The following is a 25,330-nucleotide window of genomic DNA, read 5'->3' as shown; positions in this document are numbered from 1 at the left end:
AAAAAAAAAAAAAAAAAAAGAATGTATTGCTAAAAAGCACAACATTGTTGATGTTATACTAATTTCCGTTTGATACATGATAGTGTGTCATCTTCTGCCTATATGAATTTGGAAACATCATAGTTTATATAAAGTTAAATTGAGTACTTTTGATTCATTTGTCCAAAATAGATGAATTTGCTGCTACTTGACATTGTAAATTTCTCAGATGGTTTTCACATGAGCATCGCTAGTTTTAATAGAATTGTGGAAATTGTGTTTCAGGTACAGACTTCAAGAGCCTATTTGTGGAGAAGATGGAATTCACTGTAGAAAAATCTTTTTGGATGTATAACCTTTTTTTTTTTTTTTTTAATTTTTAGAAATAGATTTAAAGGCTGGCTTACTCCTTTAATCCTAGCACTTGAGAGGCAGAGGAAGGTGAATCTGAGTTTGAGGTCAGCCTGATCTACAGAGTGAGTTCCAGGACAGCCAGGGCTACACAGAGAAACCCTGTCTCGAAAAAAGGAAAAGGAAAAGAAAATGTAATGGAAAAGGAAGGAAGTGAGAGAGACAGAGAGACAGAGACAGAGAGAGAAGGACAGACAGAGAGGGACAGACAGAGAGAGAGACAGCTTTTAAAATTCTAGTTCTGTCAGCTAGTGTGCTACTTCTTCATATTAGATTGTGTGTAGGTAATCATTTATATTATATATAACAGATTTATATTAGAAATCTGTCTTTCTACCTAACAAGATTTTCTGATGTAGTTTGAAGGACTATAGACTGCGTTTCTCTGAGGCAACTTTAATATGCCCTTACATAAATTGATATCAAAGTTAAAGTTGTTCCTGGTGTACAGAGATGAGAATGTTCCCCTTCACTGTTTGCTGTAGAGCCAAAGGATGAAGACGATGACGATGATTGTTTCATACCCGAGAAGGCAGCAAGAGGGAAAAGGCCTATTTTTGAATGTTTTTGGAATGGACGGTTAATACCATATACAACAGTGGAAGAGTAAGTTTTCATTGTTGTGGATTACTTCTTTTTGACCTAATTTTTTTTTTATTGAAAATAGATTTTTTTCCATACATTATATGCTGATTACACTTTCCCCTTTCCCAACTCCTTCCAGATCCTTCCTACCTCCCTGAATCCATTCCTTTTCTAACTCTCTCATTTGAAAACAAACAGGCACCTAAAAGAAAGAAAGAAGAATAAAATAAGGTAAAATAAAAACAAACCTGAACAGGGAAAAAAATGGAGTAGGAAAAAAGAGAAGCAAAGAAAACACACAGGAAATACACAGGTGCAGAGACATAGATAATCACACACATGGACATCTTATAAAGGCACAAAGCCAGAAAAGACCTTTAAGGCCCAAAAACAAATAAATCCAACAAAAACAAAAACCCCTCAAAAAATGCCACGGACTCTTCCTGTGTTGGCTATCTACTGCTGGGCAAGGGGCCTTCTTTAAGTGTGGCTTCTTTAGCTAGTGATTCTTTGTTGGAGAAAACTAATTTTTCCTTGACAAGTGGTTATCAATTGGAGATAGCTTCTGGGTTAGGGATAGGCCTCGTGTCCACTTCCCCTCTCAGCTCTGGAACCCCATCTGGCTTTCAGCCATGCAAGCTCTGTACATGCTGCCTCAGTCTTTGTCAGTTCTTATGTGTGTCAGTCCTGATGTGTCTAGAAGCCTTGGTCACTATCTTATAATCCTTATAATCTTTCCTCTTCTGAGCCCTGAAGATTTAGATTTCTTTTATAAATACATATATTTTAAGATGCTTTTACTGTAATACGTTTCCACATGACCCTTTAAATGGCTCTTAGCTTTATCTGTCTCTCCCTGTATTTCCTCCCTTAACCCCCTCTTCTTTCCTTCTCTCCATTTAACTTCCTTGTTCTAAGTCCCTCCACCCTGTCCATCCATAACTGTCTATTTCTCCTTCCTAGGGGAACACTTCCTGCATTTCCAGTCACTTAAGCTGACCCTAATCTCTGTGTTTACAGATTGTAGCTGGCTATTTAAGGCTTAATAGCTAACATTCACATATAAAAGAACACATACCATTTTCCTTTTGGCTCTGGGTTTCCTAACCTAGCATGGTTCTTTGTCTAGATCTAATCACCCTCTCTGTCTCTGTCTCTGTGTCTCTGTCTGTCTCTGTCTCTGTCTCTGTCTCTGTCTCTCTCTCTCTCTCTCTCTCTCTCTCTCTCCTGCTGAATAATATTCCATTGTCTAATATTCCATCTGTTGAAAGACATCTAGGCTGTTTCCAGTTTCTGGCTATTATGAATAGAACAGCAAAGAACATGGTTGAGCAACTGTTTCTGTAGTAGGATGTAGTGTTCTTAGGGCAAATGCCCAAGAGTGATAGGTGGAGCTTGAGGTAGATTGATTCCCAGGTTCCTGAGGAACAGCCACACTGATTTTCATAGTGGTTGTACAAATTTGTACTTCTATCAGCAATGGATGAGTTCTCCTTACCTTACATCCTCACCAGTATGAGCTGTCATTCATTTTATTGATCTTAGTTCTTTGTGTATTTTAGATATTATCCCCTCTATTGGATGTATAGTTGGTAAAAATCTTTTCTTATTCTGTAGGGTGCCACTTTGCCCAAATGTCTGTTACCATACAGATGCTTTTGAATTTCATGAGGATCTGTTTATTAATTGTTGTTCTTTTTACCTGTGTTAATGATGTTCTGTTCAGAAAGTCTTTTTCTCTGCCAGTGAGTTCAAGATTATCTCCTACTTTCTCTTCCTGCCATATTCAAGGTATCTGTCAAGTTGAGATGTTTAATTCATTTGGAGTTGAGTTTTGTGCAGGGTGATAAGTATGGATCTTTTTGGACTCTGAATCACAAATACCCAGTTTAACTACCGTCTTTTATTAAAGATCCTGTCTTTTTTCCAGTGTGTATTTGATTTCTTTTGTCAAAACTCTGGTTTCTCTGTGTGTGTGGATTGATACCTGGATCTTCATTTTGATTTCATTTATCAACATGCCTGTGTTTATGCTAATACCATGTTGCTTTTTTATTTCTATACTCTGTAGTACAACTTTAAATAAGGGATGGTGATATCTCCGGCAGTTCTTTTATTATCCAGGATTGTTTTAATCTATGCTGCAATGTTTGTGTTTCTATATGAAGCTGATAACTGTTCTTTCAAAATTTGTGAAAAATTTGTGAAAAATGTGTTGTAATTTTGATGGGGATTACATTGAAGCTGTAGATTGCTCTTGGTAGGCTAGCCATGGTTTTTTTTTGTTTTATTTTGTTTTTTGGGGAGGGGTTTGTTTGTTTATTTTTGTTTTAAACTGTCTTTCCATCCCCTGTTATCTTTGCCAGGTTCTTAAGTGTCTTCAAATTTTTATCGTAAAAGTATTTCACTTGCTTGAATAGAGATACTCAAGAAAATTAAATATTGTTTGAGGCTATTGTGAAAGATAGTGTTTCCTTTGATTTCTTTCTTAGTCTCTTTGTGATTTGTTTATAGGAGAGCTACTGAATTTTTTTTTTGAGTTAATTTTGTATTAGCTATGTTGATACAAAAAAAGTGTTTATCAGCTCTATGAGTTCCCCTGTGGAATTTCTCAAGTCACTTAAATGTACTATCATATCATCTGCAGATAAAGATGTGTTGACTTTATCCTTTTCAATTTGTATCCCATTGATCTTGAGTTGTCTTACTGCTCTAGCTAAGATTCAAGTATTATTTTGAATAAGTAGAGCAGAGTGGACAACCTTGTCTTGTTCCTGATTTTAGCAGAATTGCTTTGAGTTTCTCTTCATTTAAATTGATAGTGGCTATGGGTTTGCTGTAAACTGCTTTTATTATATTTAGGTATGTCGTTGAATCTCTAATCTCTCCACTTTTATCATGAAAGTGTATTGGATTTTGTTATAGGCTTTTTTGGCATTTAATGAGATGATAATGTGCTTTTTTTCTTTCAGGTTATTTATAAGTTAGATTACATTAAGTGATTTTCATATGTTAAACCATTCCTGCATCTCTGGGGTGGAGCCTACTTGATCATGGTGTATGATCTTTTTGATACGTTCTTTGGACTTGCAAGTATTTTTTTGAGTATTTTTGCATCTGTGTTTACAAGGGAAATTGGTCTGTAATTCTCTATGTTTAGTATGTCCTTTGGGTAATTGGCCTCATAGAATGAATCTGATAATGTTCTTCCTATTTCTGTTTTGTGGAATACTGTTAGGAGTATTGGCATTGACTCTTCTTTGAAAGTCTGGTAGAATTCTGTTCTAAAACCATCTGCCTTAGAATTGTTTTGGTTGGGAGACTTTTAATGACTGCTTCTGTTTCTCTAGGCCTTATAGATCTATTTAAATTGTTTATCTGATCCTGCTTTAACTTTGGTAAGTGCTACCTATTGAGAAAGTTATCCTTTTAGATTTTACAGTTTTATGGAATGTAGATTTTGGATATGTCCTTATTATCTCTGGATCTCCTGGATAGTCTGTTGTTTTGTCATTTCTAATTTTATTAATTTGGATATTCACTTTCTGTCTTCTAATTAATTAGACAAGGGTTTGTCAATCTTACTGATTTTCTCAGAAAACCAACTGTTTCATTGAATCTTTGTATTTAGTTTCTGTTATTAATTTCAGTCTTGATTTTAATTTTTCTTGCTGTCTAGTCCTTTTGGATATGATTTCTTCTTTTCTATAGATTTCTGGAATGGTATAAGTTAGTATTAGATCTTTAATTTTTTTTTTTTTTAAAGATAGTCGCTATATATTGCCTCTTAGAATCACCTTCATTATCTTCCAAAGGCCTGGGTAAATTGTGTTTTCATTTCTTTCAATTCTAAAACTTTTAAAATTTCCTTCTTAATTTCTGTTTTGACTCATTTTCATTCAATAGTGAGTTGTTCAGTTGCCATGAGTTTGTAAACTTTGTGTTGTGTCTATTGTTGTTGATATCCAACTGTAAATCAGTGGTGGTCTGATTTACAGTGATAGCATACCTGATTTTGCATCAATTTTCTTGTATCTTTTGAAACTTGCTCTGTGTCCAAGTGCGTGGTCAATTTTGGAAAACATTGCGTGGGGGGTAGGCAGAGAAGAAGGTATATTTTTGTGTTTGGGTGAAAAAAAATGTTCTATAATATCTATTAGGTCCATTTAGTTTACAACATCAATTAGCTCCAGCATTTTTCTGTTTAATTTTTGTTTGAATGATCTGTCTCTTGGTAAGAGTTGGGTATTGAAGTCTCCCACCATCAGTGTGTAAGGTTCAGTATGTAGCTGTAGTAATGCTTTGTTTTGTTTTAATGACGTTGGATGCCATCGTGGTTGGTGCGTAGATGTTAAGAATTGAGATGTCCATTTGGTAAATTTTTACTTTGAGTATGTAGTGTCCTTTTCTATCTCTTCTGGTTAGTTTGGTTTGAAGTCTATTTTTGGCTACACCAGCTTGTTTTTTCTAGGTTTATTTGCTTGGAATATCTTTTTCCATCATTTTACCCTGAGGTGATGTCTGTCCTTGGTGTTAAAGTGTTTTTCTTTGATGGAACAGAAGGATGGATCCTGGTCACATCCTTTTGAGTCTGTGCTTTGGTTACCCTTTACTGGGAAATTGAGACCATTGATGTTGCGAGATCAATGAACAGTGTTTGTTTCTTTTTCTTATGTTGTTGTTATGTGTGGGTTCCCCTCTTTTTTGGTTTGCTGGTTGGAGATGTTTTATTCCTTGTGTTTTCTTGGGTATAGGAATTTTTTCAGGTTGAAGGATTTTTGTTTGTTTTTGTTTGGTGCCTATAACTGATTAAATTTGCTTTTATAGTACAGTGTTTTTATTTTTCCATTTATTGTGATTGAAAGTTTTGCTGGGTATAGTAGTCTGGGTTGGCATCTATTAACCTAATCTTTTTACTGACCAATAATGTTGTTCTGTTCCAGCTTTGACTGGTGTGCTCCTCCTAAGAAGAGAGGGCTTGCCCCAATTGAGTGCTTTAATAGAATATCTGGTGCATTATTCACTAATGACAGATTTCAGGTCAGCACAAATAAACTGACATTTATGGATCTTGAGCTGAAATTGAAAGATAAGAACACCCTTTTTACAAGAATTTTAAATGGACAGGTATGCCTTTAAGTGTCAAGCTTTGAATATTTGTCAATGATCTCTCTTTAAATAAGACCAAATGTATATGCTAAGTTGATTTGTACTAATATTTTATATATTTTAGATTCATTTACTCAAAAGACTATTGCATTCAAATAGTCAGTGTTTGCTGGAATAAACATTTAAATATTGTGTGTGTGTGTGTGTGTGTGTGTGCGCGCGCATATGTTTGTGTGTGAAATCGTACGCCCACCAAGGCCAGAGGAGGGTATCAGTTTTCATAGAACAGGACTTACAAGCAGTGACCCAAAGAGCAGCAAGTGAATTTAATAGCTGAGTCATTTCCCTTAATTTGTTTAATCATATTTGAATATATATGTATGATAATACATACTACTCCATCAGTATGTGTAACTTTTATGCTATTTTATATTTTTTTTTATGTAAGATTGGTTTAACCTTTTTCTTGAGTTTTTAACTATTCTACTAAAAAGTTTTTAAGTTGGCTAAACTATGTTTGGATAAAATTTACTCACCTTTATTAGATATTCTCTCTCTCTCTCTTTCTCTCTCTCTCTCTCCTTCTCTTTCTCTCTCTCTCTTTCTTTCTCTCCCTCTTGAGATAATCTTATGTTGAGCAAGCTGGCCTCAAACCTTGAATAGCCTAGTCTGACCTTGAACTCCTGGTCCTCCTACCTCTACCTCCTAAGTGCTGGAATTACATGCATGTGCCACACAAGCCCAGCTTTATTAGATCTTAATATTGGGACTTTGATATCATCTAGCATCTCTACTTAATAAAAATATGTTTAATTTTGTTTCATGGGATCTTAACTACTCTTTAAGGGTTTAATTGTGTATGTGAGTTTGCGCTCACATGCGTGCTTTTGTGCATGTGTGTCGAGGCAGGTATGTCAAGGTCAAAGTACAGCTTGCTGGAGTCAGTTACCTCCTTCCACCATGTGGGTTCTAAAGATGGGACTCAGGTTTTCAGACTTGATAGCAAGTGTCTTTACTGGGTGAGCCACCTCACTCCCCACTAACTGCAATTTTCATCCTGCTTTGTGAGTTACCAAGGGAGGGTATATAATTATGGAATGCTTTTGGCTTAAAGGTGATTTGAGATTGATCAGTATTAAAGTACATACACTGGTAATGAAACAAAATCAAAACAATTCCATTGTGAAGAAAGTTTTAAAAGTTTAGTAAGACTAATTGTGTACTTTCTACCTACATACCTCAGAATCATTTACTCTGTACTACTCTTTCAGAAGTTTAATGCTTAGCTGCTAAAAGATAGTTAATTACCAACCTTAAATTATCAGACATGTACATCACATAACACAGTATTTATACTTCTTCATTCTTATAAGTTAAGTTATTTTAAATTTTGCTCCTTTTTTTGTATAAATGAAATCTGTGTTAATAAAAGATATAAAAGGAAAACATGGCTTAATTTTACGAAATCTCCTAAGTTTGTATAAGAAAATCCATGGCAAGGTAGTTTAATTTTTACCTAGGTTTTCTGATGTATGATATGTGGGAGGAAAATAAGATGAGTGATAAACCTGTACAGCTCTGTGTGTCTATTAATAGCTGTTTTTCATAGAACATTTTAACTTTTTACAGGAGCAGAGAATGAAAATTGACAGAGAATTTGCTTTATGGCTGAAGGATTGTCATGAAAAGCACGACAAACAAATAAAATTCATGCTTTTTAAAGGAATAATTACCCGTCCAGATCTTCCTACTAAAAAGCAAGGACCCTGGGCAACATTCTCAGCAATAGAATGGGACGGAAAAATATACAAAGCAGGCCAACTGGTAGGTTCAGCCTGCAATCAAACTAAGTTTTTAGAATTGCCTGCTAGTATGGGTGTATTGAAGATTATTAACTACAAAATTGCTTATGTTAGTTTCAGTGGAACCAGTAAAGAATGAAAAAAAGCAATTTTAATATATGATTTCTATGTCTTTTTAAATATTATATTTATTTGCCAAAGGCTCCATTAACAAAATATTATTTCTTCCTATAACATTAACCTTACACACTTGGAGTGAAAGCATCTTTTAATGTGTTATAATTTATTTTTGTTGCTGAACAGTATTTTCTGATCTTAAATGCATATGAGCATAGAGACTGAGATGTGCTTGGATCTTCGGAATAGTCTAACCTACAAATGGAAGTCGTATAAGTATAGATAAGATGAAGAAGATCTGAATGAAAAGAAGATGTTAGGAGAGGAGAGAGTTTTCTGACACTGGATGGTGTTAGGACTTGGAAGAAGAGAGTAAATCATAAAATTCTTTGTGTAAAAAGCAGCATTTGAGTTAACCTCAAAAGAGGAAGAAGTTTGGATATACTCAACAGTTGCAAAGGTAGAAAGAAACCCACCCCCTCCATTACTGTGGGGTGCCAGCATAGAGTTAAGCCCTAGAGGTAGCAAAGACTGAGGGAACAGGTGACAAAGGAGACAGAAAGGCTGTCTAATGGAGTGGGAGGTAACTAGAACTTACAGTATCCATGCAGCCAAGGGAAGAGTTGCAAGGAGTAGGGAGTAATAGGTTTTCAACTTCTTCATGGGCTTGAGTAAATGTTTTTTAGATAACCAGTTCTGGAAAATATAAACCATTAAGTTGGTGGGTTTGTCCTTCTACCTAATGTAGAGATGTATCAAAATAGCTTATTTCTGATTTGTTTTAAATTTCTCAATGAAACTACTGATACTACCTTTTTAAGGGAAGAGATTCAGATTTTGAGTTTTGAGACAGTGTCACTATGTGGTTTTAGACTGGCCTGTAACTGAGGAACTTGTGTTCAACTTCCAAGTGTAGAGATTATAAATAGAGAGCTCCTTTCAACACAGGTTTGCTTAGAGTAAGTGCTTAGCCTCACACTTTTTATTCATTCGCTTTATTGTTTTTTGTAGTAATTGTTAATAAGAGTATTTTTCATATGCATAAGAGTTATATGAAGTAGTTATTATTAAACTGAATTGTTTTTTAATGCTAAATATTAGGTCAAGACAATCAAGACACTTCCTCTCTATTATGGAAGCATTGTAAGATTTTTCCTTCATGGTGATCATGATGGAGAAGTGTACGCTACAGGAGGTGAAGTTCAGATTGCAATGGTAAGAAAGCAAGTGAGTGCATATATGAAAGTCTCATGGAGTCACTCTTATGTAATAGTGGAGTAAAGATATAGATACTTTAAAATTCACTTGCATTTTGGAAGTGATTGTTGTCAGCATAATTTTCTGTTCCATATTTAATGTTCATAATAATCTACATTACTTTATATGTCCAATTTCTTACATATATGCATATTCTTATTAGTATCATAGTACTTTTGTAAAAGGCAAATTTCTATTAGGTTCACAGACAAATAATCCCTGGACAGAATTCTGTTTCAAAAATAAATAACTCTTAAGATTAAAAAAAATTTTTTTTCTTATATTGTTTCTTCCTATTTGAATTTTGTTAGGATTATATAGGTCAAATAAAAAGTGAGAACAGTCACTAGAGGTAGAGAAGACAATCTCCAAGAGTTGTCCTCTGACTTCCACACTTGTCTACATACTCATTCTATGTGTGCACAGAGGAATATGTTTTTAAAGTTAGATTTTTAAAAGTGAAGCTAAACAGTTAAATATTTAAGAATAGCTAACTCTCATTTGCATACTTATTAGGATAAAATTGATGAAGAAGTAACTGGATTAGATTGTTTAGTAACTAAGTAACCTGGCTTTGTAACTAAGTTTAAATTTTTTTATTTGCAATGTTGGTGTAAATTTTTATTCAGGAACCCCAGGCGCTGTATGATGAAATAAAAACTGTGCCCATTGCAAAGCTGGATAGGACAGTAGCTGAGAAAACAATTAGAAAATATGTAGAAGATGAAATGGCAAGGTAAGTTGAACTTAAATACAAGTCTAAATGATAGAAGAATTGGGCTAGGCACAGTAGCACATAGGGTAGTCAGAGGCAGGCCAGTCTCTACAGTTCCAGGCCAGCCTGGGCTATGTAGCAGTTCCAGGCCAACCAGTTTTACCTAATGATACCCTGTCTCAAAAAAAGTCTTTAAAAAAATTATTTTAAGTATTTTTTTATGTTTCATGTGCCCTGAGGTAAACTCTAATGTTAAATATTGAGAGTTATAGTTAGACAGGAACCTAGATTTGTAGAAAAAGATAAAAATCTTGTCTAAAGTGTCACATCTATTTATACCTTGACAAAGGCATTTAGAATAATTTTGTGTAGTTTAGCCAGAGGAAACTAGCTCTTTCTAGGAAGTAAAGAACAGTAAAAGAGCAGCTAGTAAGATAGTAGCATATGGTCCTCCAGGAGACTGGAGTGGGACATTGAGGGCCAGCCTGAGCTATATAGTAAGTTCCAGGACAGCATGTATTAACATAGAGAGGTGGTAGAAAGGGCCCTGCCACCATCACTTTAAAGTCAAACAAACAAAAAAAAGGAAAGAAAATTGAATAGATTAAATTTCTATTTTTGAATTAAGGTAATAATGCTATTTAATTTCTGAATAAATTTCAGGAAATTTTATTTTGCCTTTAAGAGGTATTTATACTACAAATCAAGAGAAACATCATATCCAAGTGTTAATATCAAGATAGATTTTTATTTTGACTTTTTATTAGGCAAAGCAAGACTAGGCTTAACTTTTCAAAAATGTATCAATAGGTACCTGATACTCTGGTATGATATTGTGGTATGATGCAAATATGATATTAATTTGCATATTTTTAGTTAATGCTGTTATTAACTGAATTCAAAAAACATTAATATGTTAATTTTTATAATAGGCTTCCTGATAGATTGTCTGTAACTTGGCCTGAAGGAGATGAATTATTGCCAAATGAAGTTAGGCCTGCTGGAACGCCAATCGGTATGTTGTTTTCTAGTATCCCCTCCCATTGGTTTTGTCTATTGGGTTTTTTCAAATTGTTTACTTCTAATATATAGAAAACTGTAAAATATTAAAATGCAGCATGAAGAGATTCCAGATTCTCAGTGGGTAATTTTGACACCCTTTTCATTTTGGGCTCACAGGTGCATTAAGAATTGAAATTCTAAACAAAAAGGGGGAAGCAATGCAGAAGCTCCCAGGAACAAGTCATGGAGGATCAAAGAAGCTCCTGGTCGAACTTAAAGTCATACTACACAGTAAGTCTGTAGATTAACATGGGCCTTTGTCAATATGTAAGAAAAAAATGAGTGTCTTTAATTTTTCATGTCTTTAAAATGGTTAATACAGAAAATTTGGTTAAAGTTACAAAATAGAAATTAAGATGTGCTTGTCCAAAAAGCCAGGTGGGACAACCCAACTGAGGAATAGCTAAGTGCCCAAAACTCAAGGAATAGGGAATTTTTTTTTATTACTTGAATAAAGAAATCAAATCTGTAAAATCCCTATGAGTTTTTCTAGGAATTTGGAGTACATTTCCAGGAATTGGGAAAGGAGAAGTGATTTGATCAAGCCTAGGATTTTTTTTAGAGCAAGGCTGTTCTGGCGCCACTTGCACCTTCCTGCCAGCACAAGTCAAACAACCTCGGAGCAGGGAGCGATGATTAAAGATAGAAAAGACTGAAAGGAGAAGCAAAGAGACAGATATGGGAGGGCTGTAGGTCAATACCATGCCAGCAATGAGTTTACTTTTCTTAGCCTTTTTATATTACACAATACCATGGAAAGCAAAGCCACAAGCATTAGAAACAATTGTTGAAATATACACTTAAAACATCTGTCCTCATCAAAAAGATTAGAGTTTTGGAGGGCTAACAGTAAATACTCCATCGAGTACATTCTCTCAATGTCCTTTAAAGGCAAGCAACACAAAGCATGACCAGTTCTAGGAAGTTATACAATAACCACAAATGCTTACATGGTAGGTTTACGGTACGCAGGATCTATGACCAAGGCCATTTTCTTCAGGCTTAGGCAGTCTCTTAAGGACATATATATAAGCAGAGGAACTTGGCAGAATATAATGCATGTCTTAATTAAAAGACATATGTCAGCAGATTCATTCATGATTAATCATAAGCAAGAAGTCAGCCAAAGTTAACTCCATATGTGCTCCCCACAGAGGTGTTTGCATAAAACCACTACTAGTATGGGTGTTGAGTCTCTGAAGCCCCTGCAGCTCATGAGTCGTTGTAGGGTTAATGGTCCGCTTCTGCTCTGTCACAGGGCACAGCCACTTGAGGCTTCAATGCCCCCTCAGCCCCCCATCCCCCACCTTCAAGGGCCAGTGACTGCAGGCTATGGGAAGCTATGGGGACACTGCTCCAGGGGTAAGGGAGTGCAGTCTGAGGCTCAGGACAGTCAGAGCTGGCTCAAGGGTCCCCAGGCCTGCGATGAGGCCAGGGCTGTCTGGGTTCTCAGGCTCTGGGACAACCAGGCACTGCTGGATGCTGCAGAAGAGCTGAGAATGGAGTGGGAGGGCTAGATCTAGCGGGGGTGGAGGGGTGGGGGTAGGGGTGGAGTGGGGGAGAAAGGGAGAAAAGAAGGGACTGCACTGACTGGTCCCTTTGGGATAGAGTCTTTGGCTTGTCGTTGGGCAGATGGTCTGAGTTTGGCTTGGGTTTGGCTGGGAGTGTAGAGAGACCTTCTATGGGAGATTAGATGGCGGCTCTATAGGCAAAGACCTTCATGGCTCCCCACGGATCCCCATGGATCTCGATGAAAAAGAGGCAATTAGTGGTTTTAAGTCATTTGTTGTCATGGCGGAAAGTGGATGAGTAAAACCGACCCCACTTCTCAGGGTGGGGTTGAGGTTAAATACCTTTTGCAGGGAGGAATGTCTGGGAAGGAGAGTTTACTGGCTAAGTCCTCCAGGCTTTTAGGTACCTCATTAAAATGGAGATCTGTCTTGAGTCTACCACAGGACACATTCTCTACCTGTGGAGGGGATTGGGGTGTTGCCCTTATGTTACTTACTAATGGCCACAAATATATGGAGGCCTGTGGGGACTGTAGCTACATGACAGGAGCTGGGTGCCCAGGAGCAGGGTGAAACACTTTCTGTCTCTTCAGGGTCACCGGAGTTTCTAGCTTTTTTTCAACCAGGAACTAGGGTGCCTTTCAGGGTCCTACAGATACAGCTGCAGAGTACAGCTAACTCTGCTGTAGTGAATGGCTAGCTAACTACACAGCACAGTGTTATATCATTTTTACCCAATTGTCAGGTTAAATTTGTCATATACTTTCACATCTGCTTCTGCTTATTTAACCAACTCATGGTAAGAAGGATATGTAGGGGTGTGTGTGTGTGTGTGTGTGTGTGTGTCTGTCTGTCTGTCTGTCTGTCTGTCTTTCTGTCTCCATATTGCCTTGAGTCAGGGCTCTCACTGGAAAAGTTTACTTGTCATTTCAACCAGCCCTTGAGATTCATCTGTTTGTACACAGTGCTTTGCATGTGTACTTTGTTTTTGACATGGTGCTCGTGATTCAGACTCAGTCCTGATACTTGTAAAGCAAGTATTTTTACCCACTGGACCATCTATACTTCTGCAGGATAAAAAAAAAATTTGGAAGGAAAATTGCATCTGTACTGAACATCCTATTTCCTCCTTGTCATTGTTTTAAGCAATTGCGTATAAAATATTTATACACTATTTATGTTGTATGAGGATTGCAGGTACTCTAAGAATGATTTAAAGTGTATGGACAAACCCACTATGCTGTTTATTCTGATAGTCTCAGCACTTGGGAAGCTGAGGCAGAAGAATTACTGTAAGTTTGAGGCCACCCTGGCTAATATAATGAGTTCCAGGCTAGACTGGGCTACATGTTTTTGACATCTGTCTAAAAACAAAAAAAAAATTAAAAAGCCCAAAGAATAAAACTTATATGGGAAATAGTGCCTCCATTGTACATAAATGATATCTCATTTTATAAAAGAGGCTTGAGCATCTACAAATTTTATTTTATTTGGCTTTGGGATGGGGTCTTAAAGACAGACTCTGTATGCTGATGATACTACTTTGTTTTTCACGATACCACAATGTTAGTAATATCATTTAATTTGTTCTGCTATTCTTATTTTTGTAAATTGGAGATTATTTAGAAGTTTAATTGGACCTATGTCAGTTTGTTGCAGGATTTTCTCTGTCCAATCACATTAGGGCAGTGACAGGCCTGTGATTGGACAGGAATAGAGAAGTGGAGCTAGAAGTTGAGGAGGGAAAAGGGCAGAAAGCAGGAAGGTGGCAGAGTTGATCATCATGGAGGCAGATGACGATTCAGATCGCATGTGGTTATAACAACCAAGTTAAAGATTTTACAAAGTTAGGGTAATTGGGTTAAAACATTGTCTTTATCATTGGGCTCTAAAATTATTGTATTGGCATCTTGTAAATTATGATCTTATTATTATATAAACCTGATTAGATAATTAAGCCTTAAGAGTCATACTTTACTGGGTACTAGGCACTAGATGAATGACTGTGGGGGTGTATAAAGCTTTGCATGTGAGTGAGATGTTGCTGCTAGTTAGGAGAAAATAGCAAGAGCCCGCTTGGACATAGTGTTGTAGCTGGATGGTACCGGCATTAGAACGTGGTCCAGCAGGAAAAAGAGTTTGTGGGGTGGATTCATTTTCGATATTTCCCGCAACATGTTGTTTCTGATTCATAAGACGAATCAATTTTTATAGGTAATCCATGTTTCTTAAATACTAAATCAAGAACCACATGTCTACGTGTCCTGCTTTTAGTACTAATAAGATGATTCTTTAACTACTTTGACTATTAAACTTACCTTTCATCTCTCTTGTAACACTTTCATTATGTTCTATGCTTGAGTCATTGCTAAATGATATGTCTTTTTATTCTGAGTAATCATTCTTTCTAATATATTGTTTAAAATTCATGTGAAAGGCAGTATGCAGGCTAGTCTTGATTCATTTTTTGTTGTCTTTCTTTAAATTTGAAACTACTGTCAATTAATGCTCCATAATAATGCTCAGTGAGGGAAAGGAGGAAGAAGAGGAGTTGTAATGTGGAGTTTGATGGATTGAACATGTGTTGAACAGCCTAGAGCCTTCTTACACACGCTCTTGATCCTTGGCCTGGTTCAGTCTCCTCTAACTCCTTTCTCATTGGTAGTGAGGTAACTGGTTGTGTAGTCTGAAAAGCTCGCTTTAGAGACTTTTACTCAGGTATAGCTTGGATTTGTTGTTGTCATGCCTGGGTATTAACTCCATAGCCCTACTTGGCTAGGTTACACTCCCTCACAGAAATGCATCTGCCTCTGCCTCTTAAGTGCTGGAATCACAAGCATGTATGACCGTGCCTGACCCTGTAAAATTTAAATCTTGATTTAAAGGATAGAAAAGAGTTTCTGATTGATAATTCTAGGCTCAGAAGGATTCACTGATGAGTTCCACAAGACCTTAAAAGAAGGACAAACATAAATGCTTCTCAAATTATTTAATATATAAGGAAAAGAAGCCACACTGCCAAATCCAATATTACTCTGATACCAAAACTGGATAAAGACATAACAGAAATAGAAAACTATAGACAAATCTCCCCAATAGACATACAGATGGAAATTTTCAGCAAAATAATTTATTGACTAAACTTATAAGAGAACATAAAAAGATCATTAAACATGATCAAATAGATTTTATTCTAGTGGTACCTGGATCATTCAACATACACAAATTAGTAAATTTAATATATCACATAAATAGATTTAAGGGTAGAAAATAGATGATCATTTTAACAGATTACAAAAGATTATTAACAATCCAATATCATTTTATGATAGAAAAGCCCTGAAGAAACTTAAAAAGAAGGAACATAATCAATGTAGTAAAGTCTATATTCAATATACTGAGAGCCAACATTATATTATTCTTAAAAGACTTAATTTTTATTTATGTGTCTGTGGTCTGAGTGAGTGAGTGCATGTGCCTACATAGACCAAAAGAGGGTTTTGAATTTTGGAGCTGGAATACAAGGGTATATGGACCTCACATTGTGGGCACTAGGCTTCAAATGCTAGTCCTTTACAAAGACAGACATGCTCCTAACTGCTGAGCCAACTCCAATCCATTGTATTATATTAAATGTGAAAGAATTCAAAAGGGTTCCACTAGAATCAGGAACAAGACAAAGATACTCCCTTTTTTCACCCTGAATCAACATGCTGGAAGCCTCGCTACCTCAGTGTGACAAGAGGAAATGAAAGGGGTACAGATAGACAAAGAGGAGTATCCCTTTTTTGCACGTGGTAAATATTTTACTCATAAGAAAGTCTAAGAACTTGACTAGAAAAATTAGAACTGCTGATCACTCCGGAAGTGAGAGGATAAAAAGTCAGTGTAACAGAAGCCTGTGTATCTCCAGTGATAGTTCAGGCTCAGGAGGAGATCAGGGAGATCATCCCACCCATGATTTCTTTTAAAATCATCACTTTGAGTCAAACCTAATCAAGTAAAAGTTTTTAAAATTTTTAAGAGTGAAGTTGAAGAACACACTACAAGACGGAAAGAACTGCTGTGCTCATGGATTGGAAGATTCAGTACTGTGAAAAGGGATGTCTTACCAAAAAATAGTCTGTAGATTCATGCAATCCAGAAAAATACCAATGCTATTCTTCAAGAAACACAAAAGAATATCTGAAAATTCATTTGGAAACACAGAAAGTAACTCTGATCATGGGTAGGTCTGGCTGGGCATAGTGGTTCATGCCTTTCATCATCCCAGTGAATGAGATGCCCAGAGGCAGAGGCGGGTCAGGCAGATTTCTGTGAGCTTGAGGCCAGCCTAGTCTATATGGTGAGTTCCATGACAGGCAAGGCTACATAGAGAGACCCTGTCTCTAAACAAATAATAGTAAAAGCAGCAAGATACTGGCACAGAAACAAACTTGTAGATCAATGGAACAAAATATAAGATCTAGACTTTTTTTTTGTAAAGATGCCAAAAATAATCTTTCCCTCAGAAAGATTACCTCTTTTACAAGTGGTGCTGAGAAAACTGGATCTCTGCCTATAGAACCATGCAGCCAAATTCTTATCCCTCACTCTACATAGAAATCCCCTTCAAATGAATCCAAGGCCTTGACATAACAGAAGCATCAAGTAAAGACTCCTGAATAATGATTTAGGCACTCGGGAAGTGAGGCCAGCAGTTCACAAATGGGCCCCAATGGTATGGACAAGCTTCTCTGTACAGCAAAAACGGTCACATGGAGAGTCGGTCTGCACAATGAGAGAGAATCTCTACGCACACATCTGATAGGGTCAGTATCTAGAGTATAACTTGGATTAAAAAAACTAAACAATAAAAGCACATACACACAAATAGGCTAAGGAGCAGAATACAGAGTTCTCAAAAGAAGGAATACAAATGACCAATATTCTGAAGAGTTCAAATTCTTAGCCACTAGGGAAATGCAAATAATTTTTTTCTTATTTAAATGCATTTTATACATCAAACATATTAATAATACTGAGTATTTTGAGAATCAAATAATATATAACATTTGTTCAACTTTTATATTCAAATCCTTTCATACCCTAAAAATATCATTAATGAATATTTAATATTATTCATAACTGAGGATCCTATATCTAATGTTGAATACTAAATTGTTTCAAAACATACAAAATTTTTTTTGGGAATTAAGCATAGAAAAAGAGCATAAAATATTAAAAATGAATCATTAAGAAATATATTCAAAAGCCCTTATATGATACCATCTGACATAGTGAGAGTATTTAAAACACATTATATATCTGTGTATATTGTCTAACAATCAATTTACTTAAAAAAGATTATCAATGGTCTAGTAGAAAAATTATTTTATCAGTATGTTTTAAAAATTTCAAAATAGCAAAAACTCTTTGAAGTTAAACATTAAGAAAATGCTAATTTCAAGCACAATAAGAAAAATTATCAATATTTCCATGATGTCTGTAGAACATGATTTTATTATTTTCAACTGTTAATATTCAAACAGAATGATTATTTTAAGATATACTTCATTGTTATGTCTCCCTTTTTATTTCTGATTTTATTAATTTGGATCCTGTCTCTGTGCCCTCTGGTTAGTCTGGCTTAAGGGTTTATCTATCTTGTTGATTTTCTCAAAAGAACCAGCTCCTGGTTTTGTAGATTCTTTGTATAGTTCTTTTTGTTTGTATAGAGGTATTTTCTTCTGACCCATTACTGCACTCCTCAAATAAAAGCACTTAAAATGAGCTAAATAATAAAAGCTTTTGTTGTTTTTGCTCATTTGCATAAGATGGTATTATATATTTTGAAGCTCAAGACAGCAAATAAATATAACTGTATTTGATGCTATTGTGACACCTCATAGATTTATTTTATACTCAGTTTTTCAAGGCAGTATTTCTGTTTTCTTTTATCAAGCTTCAAATGGAAATAAAGAAATCATTTCACATATCAGTCAACATGGAGGGAAATGGCCTTACTGGTTTAAAAAAATGGGTGAGTTACTCTGAATTTTATTTTTTATTTTTTATATTAAATAGTTGTTATGTGTTTTGTCTGCGTGTGTGTGTGTGTGTGTGTGTGTGTGTGTGTGTGTGTGTGTGTGTATACACACACTGTGCATGCCTAGAGCCAGAGGAGACCAGAAGAGTAGCATCAAATCTCCTGAGACTGAAGCTATGAGTGGTTTTGAACTAAACCTGGTCCTTCTGCAAGAGCAACAAATAGTATTAACTGCTGAGCTATCTCTCCAACCCCTTCCCTGCTTGCCTGCTATGGTTGAGGCCCTGGGTTTGATCCCATCACCACTACACAAAAGCTCTACCCCTACATTGTGGTTCATATCAATAGTAGCTCCTCAGGGAGCTCAACTGTGAGAGCCACTTGAGTGTACTGGCTTAAGAGCAGGCTGGGTAGTCTTGTGAGATACCCATATAACTGAAAAAGAAAATTATAAATCAGTATATGTTGACACAGTTTTTAACTTTTCTTCACTTGTCCAGAAAATATCCAGAAACTGGGTAATTACACATTGAAATTACAAGTGGTATTGAATGAAAGTAATGCAGATACCTATGCAGGAAGATCACTACCTTCTAAAGCAATTAAATTTTCTGTTAAAGGTAAGCAAAGTACTATATTTCTTTTTTTTTAAGATTTATTTATTTATTTTATGTATATGAGTACACTGTTGTCTTCAGACACACCAGAAAAGGACATAGGGCCCCATTACAGATAGTTGTGAGCCCCCATGTGGTTGCTGGGGATTGAACTCAGGACCTCTGGAAGAACAGTCAGTATTCTCAACTGCTGGGCCATTTCTCCAGCCCCAACACTGTATTTCAGTCTGCTGATGGTGCCATTTTAAATCAAGGGAAGGTATTTGTATAATTCAATAAAAGACATATAATGAGTAGACATCTTGATTTATAAATAGTTATAAAAGTACTTAGTCATTCCTGTTCTTTCTTAATTCTGAAGACATCTTTTAAAATTTTATTTAATTAGTTTTATCCTTTGCATAGTCTATAGCTATTCTGATTCTTAAATCTTTGAATAGTTTCAGGTTTTTGAGGAAGTTTTTTTCCTTGGTTTCTGAAATTTTCAGTTTCATGATCATAGATTCATTTTTATCAGCTGCTGTGTAGTTTAACACTTTAGTTTTGAAACATGTTTTGTTTTCCTTGAAATAACTTGATTTTCTATTTTTTAAAAATATTTAATATGAAAATACTGGGGTTACAGACTTATATTAATTTTTTTCTCCTTTTCATCTCTTGCTTTTATTTATTTGTTTGTTTATTACTTGAGATAGGTTTAACATTTGTTGGCTTACTGTTGAGTCTTTTCACCCTATTGAGTCATTCGGTGTTCCTCCCTTGTTAAAGCGCTCCCTTCCCATTCCATGGATTGAATACCTCTGTTCTCTAAGGCTGTTAATGATAGAAGGTCTCTTCTTGAGAGTGTTTTTCCTTACTTGCATAGTCAGTTTCACACATCCACAGAGAATAGGCCTGTCTTCTTTTGCTGTGGATTTGGAAGCTGTTTCACTTCTCTGTCTATGCTGAGCAACAGTGATTTGGGGAACTTAGGCCAATTTCAACAAATCGTTCAATTATGTTCCAGTTTCATTATAGCTTGAATATATTGTTGTGTGATTTTGCGGGCATTTAAGGATTTAATGATCTTAGCCTATTCCACAAATGCTCACTTAAATTTCAGCATGTGGTCTTCAGTGTTCATGTTTTTACTAGTGTTTTTTGTTTTGTTTTGTACATTTAGATCTCATAAAGTCTGTAGGTTCATTATTAAGAGTTTTTTTTTTAAGAAGTTTGAGTGGTGTGCTTGTTTTTTAATTAGAAGGACCAGTAGATCACTTACTTTTTTTTCCTAATTACTTAATATGTATGGGTGTTTCTCCTCCACGTATCTGTGCATCATATTTGTGTCCATGGAGACCAAAAGAAAGCTCTGAAGCCTTGTATCTGGAGTGACAGGTGGTTGTGAGCAGCCATGTGGGTACTGAGAATTGAACCTGGAACCTCACCTTAACCACTGAACCATATCTCCAGCCCCAAGGTTTTATTTTTTTTAATTAATTCTTGTTCTGGACATCTACTTCATGGTGTAGATATGTTATATTTTAAACAGTTTTCTGTTGAACCATTTAGGTTTTAATTTTTTGACAAAAAAATAAGCTTCTTGTTGTCAGTTTCTTTAGGGTTAATATCAAGAAATCTCAAAAGCTATGTGTAGAACTCAACAATAGACATAAAATTCTTTTCCTACAAGCTAGTTTCATCTGACCTCAATATTTACAAAGCAAAATTAGTGGTTAAGCAATTTATTTTACTTTTAAGGTATGAATTGCTTCTATTCCAGTCCATTGTGTATCGTCTGAAAGCTTTTTTATTAACAGTGTTTATTAGTTTGAAGCTTCTTAAATTTGAGTTTGTAACTGAACTACCTTGGCGGGGTTTTTAAAGTAAAGCCTCCTGGGTGTCGCTTTAAGAATATCCTCATGTGTGTGTGTTTGTACTGTGCATTGAATCTAGGGCCTCATGGATGATTGGCAAGGCCTCACCAGATATCTCCAGTGATCTTTATTTTTTGATAGGATCTCAATAAAGTGCCTAGGCTAACCTTGAATTATTCCAGCTAGGCAGTGTTCTGAATATCTGTGTCAGTACACCTGGCTGTAATAGTTTCTGATTCAGCATGTTTAAGGATGGATTCTTAAGTTTTATTTCCAGTTAATTCCAAAGGGAACATTGAAACTGGTAGCCTAGAGATCATACTTTGAGAATAGATGGCTCATGGATAGAATGGAAGCTCAGAGATAGAGTGTACTCAAGGCTGAATTGGTTCCTAACACTGTGTGACTATGTGCACACAGGAATGTGTATATGTGTCTACACTATATAATTGAGACAATACTAATAGATCATTTTCCCCTTGGATCTTAGTGTCTTATATTGTGTGTGTTACAGTTATCTTTTGTTATTTTCTTGTTGTAAGCTCATCAAATCCATTTATAGTTTATGAAAACATTTTATCTTAGAAATTCTTTATTAAGGGCATAGGCACCCTTCATTATAGTCTTATAATTTGACACCTTAAAAACAATTATAGGTTTGGCATGATTTATATACCTATCTATAATCTAGCCTTTGGAAGTAAGATTGGAGGATTGCTGTAAGTTTAAGGGCAGCCTACATAGTGAGACTGTTTCAGTGATAATAATATGAATAAAATTAGAGAAACACTTTGATATCTACCCCTTGAATTTCTATACTTATTTCCACATTTTGGCTGATGGCACTAGTTAAATTTTTGCACAGATTTTAAGAGTTTGTTTTATTTTTAATTACATATCAGTACGTGGATATGTGTACAAGTGCTCACGGAGGCCAGGAGAGGGCACCAGAAGCCCTGAAGCTGGAGTTACTGACATTGTGAACTACCTGACAGAAGTGTTGGGAAGAGACTTGTGTCCTCTGTAAGAGCAGTGAGGTGCTTGACTATTGAGCCATCTTCTAGTTCTTGCATAATTTAAAATGCCATTTTCATTATTTCCCTCATAAATGGATCTATTTCTGACCTTCAATAAGTTATTAAATAATTAGGTAGAGTTTTGTAAATTACATAAATTACTGGGTAATTAATTTCCTTTCCCATTTGTTTTGTTAAAGAGGGCAAGCCAGAAAAGTTTTCGTTTGGTCTTCTGGATTCTCCTTTTCGTGTTGGAGTTCCATTTAATATTCCTCTGGAGTTACAGGATGAATTTGGTCACACTACCCAACTATTATCTGATATTGAGCCAGTTCTTGAAGCAAGGTAATTGAAGGATTTCTTTGTATTGTGTTTTTGTTTTTGCTAAGTATTTGCTTTTTCATGAGTAAATTATATAAATTTAGCATTGGTATTATGATTCCAGGGGATTTATTTGGCCCCAGGCCATCCTCTGAGACTACAGTGTCTTGTATAAGTTGCTTTGAGGAAGTATATTTATTAGATTTACTGTTGAAGTTGTTGGGGGGTCTTACTCCATTTCCTTTTTGCAAGCATGTTGTGTTATTCTGTGACAGTTCTGTTAGTCGCTGCTGTTTGCTTAGTGATAATAACTGAAGTATAGAGGTTCATTCAGCCAATAAACATGTAAGCTCAAGAACCTGAGTTCCATTCCCCACACCCAGGTAATTGAGCTTGTGTTTGAACATGGAAGACACTGTTTCTCTTCTCATTTTTTGAAACAGTCTTGGTAGATGGTTTTGGTTGACCTGGAACTCACTGTGTAGATCAAGCTGGTCTTGAACTTGGGGTAATCCTCCTGCATCTGCCTACTGGGTATTAGGATTACAGGTATGCACTACCATGCCTAGCTGATTATTCCTTTACTTTTATAATTGTTATTCTCTCACTCTTCCTCCACCTTCATGTGTGAGGTTCCTTTATTCTCTCTTCTGTATTGCATGGTCAGGAAAGAGAATTGCACCCAAATCCTCCTCTGCATTCCAGAAAACAAAGATAGATACAAAAGAAATGTTCTGTTATTGAATAAATGTTAAAGTCATCATGTGATTACAGGCAACCTGCTAAGGATATTTGCAAAGTCAGGAAAAAAATCTGACTCTGTTACTTTTTGTTGTTTTGATGTTTTTTTAAATTTATGCCTTTCAAATGATTTTGTTGGAAATGGTGGATTAGTGATAGCTATAACTTTAATGGTTCTCTGCTTGTTAAAACAAAATGTTAGATGTGGAATTCCAGGAAGAGCTGGCTACTGTGGGAAGGCATTGAAATATAGTGAAGAGTAGGCAGAGCAAGAGAGCATTTCAGTAGTAATGAAAGAGAAATAAATGGTCCTTATGTACAGAGCTACACAACAGTGGGAGGGGTGGAGTCCCCTCAGGGGAGCTTTAAGCAGACGGGTGAAAGTGAATGCCTTGGCAAGCTCCATAGGCACACACAACACAGGTCTGTAAAGTATACATCAGCAGGTCTGTGACACCAGATAAATGCCACTCAAACAGTTTGTAACAAATGCTGTTGTGGGAATCATCTTAAGAGTGGTCGCAGCCAGGCGGTGGTGGCGCACGCCTTTAATCCCAGCACTTGGGAGGCAGAGGCAGGCGGATTTCTGAGTTCGAGGACAGCCTGGTCTTCAGAGCTACATAGAGAAATCCTGTCTCGGGGGGGGGGGGGGGGGGGGGGGGAAGTGATCGCAGTACCAGAGTTCAGGGAGCAGTTGGGAGCCTTTGCATTTTATTTCTTCTACTAATGGCTTACTCTCTGCTGGGTAAGCACATGTCTGCTCCCAGAATCAATGTGGGCTCGAAGAATCTGATTGTGACTGGGAATAAACTTGGGAGACTAGGTCTGTGTGGTGAGCAGTGAGTACTTGGGCACGGTAGTTTCCTCAGAGAATAATTTTCAGTCTTTTTCCTTACAACGGCTAAGGCTGGTTTCTGACTAGTCAAGGAACAGGCCTGCGATAGGAGTGGAGGATGAAGGGGTCTCCATCCCTGCATGCTTTGATTCAGGGCTAGGAGTGGAGGATGAAGGGGTCTCCATCCCTACGTGCTTTGATTCAGGGCTCTGCTTTGTGCTGTCCTTAGTGTTCTTTCTCTTCTTACCACTGTTAGCTTGCCTTGTACTTCTAGTCCAATGCTCTTTTCTTTGCACCTGTTCTAAAGGAAACGTTAAGATACCTGTTAGTGTTGAGGAGTGGAGATCTAGGATCTAAAGATCTGTGGGCATTATCATTTTTGGGGTATTATCTATGACACATTTGATTCTTCGATTTTTTTTCTTTATTGTAACTATGAATTGAATTTTCTCTTGACCTGAGTTTTGTTTTTCGTTGACTTTGTCTCTTCTTACATTTACCTTTTCCTTGTATTTGCTTTAGTAATAAAACTTTTCTTTTCATGTTATGGAGACCTAAAGAGTCTGCAAAAGCAGATCTCCGCATCTTGCCAGAGCTACTTTGTATATCATTTTGCAGCTTTAATATTGGTTTTGCTAAATATGTTACAGGAAGCCATTGTTTAAATACCAACAGAATAGGGTAAAAAAAAATCAAAAGAGTCACACATGCTAAAAGTCTAGTAGTCAAGGAGAGACTTAAGTTGTTGATGTATGTGAAGGTAAAAGGTCATCTCAGTGATTCACTCACACCTTCAGCTTGGTGGCCAGTATCCTTATCCACTGAGCCATCTGTCCACACTGATCTCTTAAAGCAACCCTTTGGGCTAGAGAGAAGACTTAGAAATTAAGCACATGTACTACTCTATTTAGAGGACCAGATTTCAATTGAAGTGCCCAGATTGGGCCAGCCCACAACCACCAGATCTTACTCAGAGGAGACCTGGCATCTCTGCTGTCTTCAAGCACCTGCTGCTCTCAATGTGCATAACAACCCATGCAGAGAGAATTAAAAAATAACATGAAACATTAAAACAATAAATAAATGCAGTTATTTCTTGTAAAGTAAGGGCAGGGAGACAGAACAATAATTGATTAGTAGACATCAAGTTATTTCATGTTGCCTCTGTGGGTTAAGAGTTAGGACAGAAAGCACTTTTTTATTTTTTATTTTTAAGAATGTAAGGCTATTTAAGCATATGCAGAAAGCACCTTAATAATATATTAACTGAGCCTCCTGTTTGCTACATCTGTCAGTTCTAATTCTGATCTTTTACCAGTTCGGAACAACAACTTGGTTGTTGCACTATGAACTACAAGTGTGCACATA

The 25,330-nt window shown here is 36.2% G+C and overlaps 1 protein-coding gene across 1 annotated transcript in view; it reads left to right on the top strand.

Moving 5' to 3' along the window:
* The window catches only part of Smchd1 (structural maintenance of chromosomes flexible hinge domain containing 1), a 113,768-nt gene that overhangs the window by 31,609 nt on the left and 56,829 nt on the right, over positions 1 to 25,330 (top strand). The window contains exons 11-20 of the mRNA XM_031368725.1: positions 876 to 996; positions 5,919 to 6,102; positions 7,714 to 7,908; positions 9,105 to 9,218; positions 9,890 to 9,996; positions 10,908 to 10,990; positions 11,155 to 11,268; positions 18,493 to 18,570; positions 19,077 to 19,196; positions 22,266 to 22,410. Of these exons, the coding sequence (XP_031224585.1) occupies positions 876 to 996; positions 5,919 to 6,102; positions 7,714 to 7,908; positions 9,105 to 9,218; positions 9,890 to 9,996; positions 10,908 to 10,990; positions 11,155 to 11,268; positions 18,493 to 18,570; positions 19,077 to 19,196; positions 22,266 to 22,410 (1,261 nt within the window). The remainder of the gene's footprint in view (positions 1 to 875; positions 997 to 5,918; positions 6,103 to 7,713; positions 7,909 to 9,104; positions 9,219 to 9,889; positions 9,997 to 10,907; positions 10,991 to 11,154; positions 11,269 to 18,492; positions 18,571 to 19,076; positions 19,197 to 22,265; positions 22,411 to 25,330) is intronic.

Source organism: Mastomys coucha, unplaced genomic scaffold (genome assembly GCF_008632895.1).
Source record: "Mastomys coucha isolate ucsf_1 unplaced genomic scaffold, UCSF_Mcou_1 pScaffold14, whole genome shotgun sequence".
NCBI lineage: Eukaryota > Metazoa > Chordata > Mammalia > Rodentia > Muridae > Mastomys > Mastomys coucha.
The sequence above is the reverse complement of the archived record's forward strand: the minus strand, read 5'-3'. Positions and strand labels throughout refer to the sequence as shown.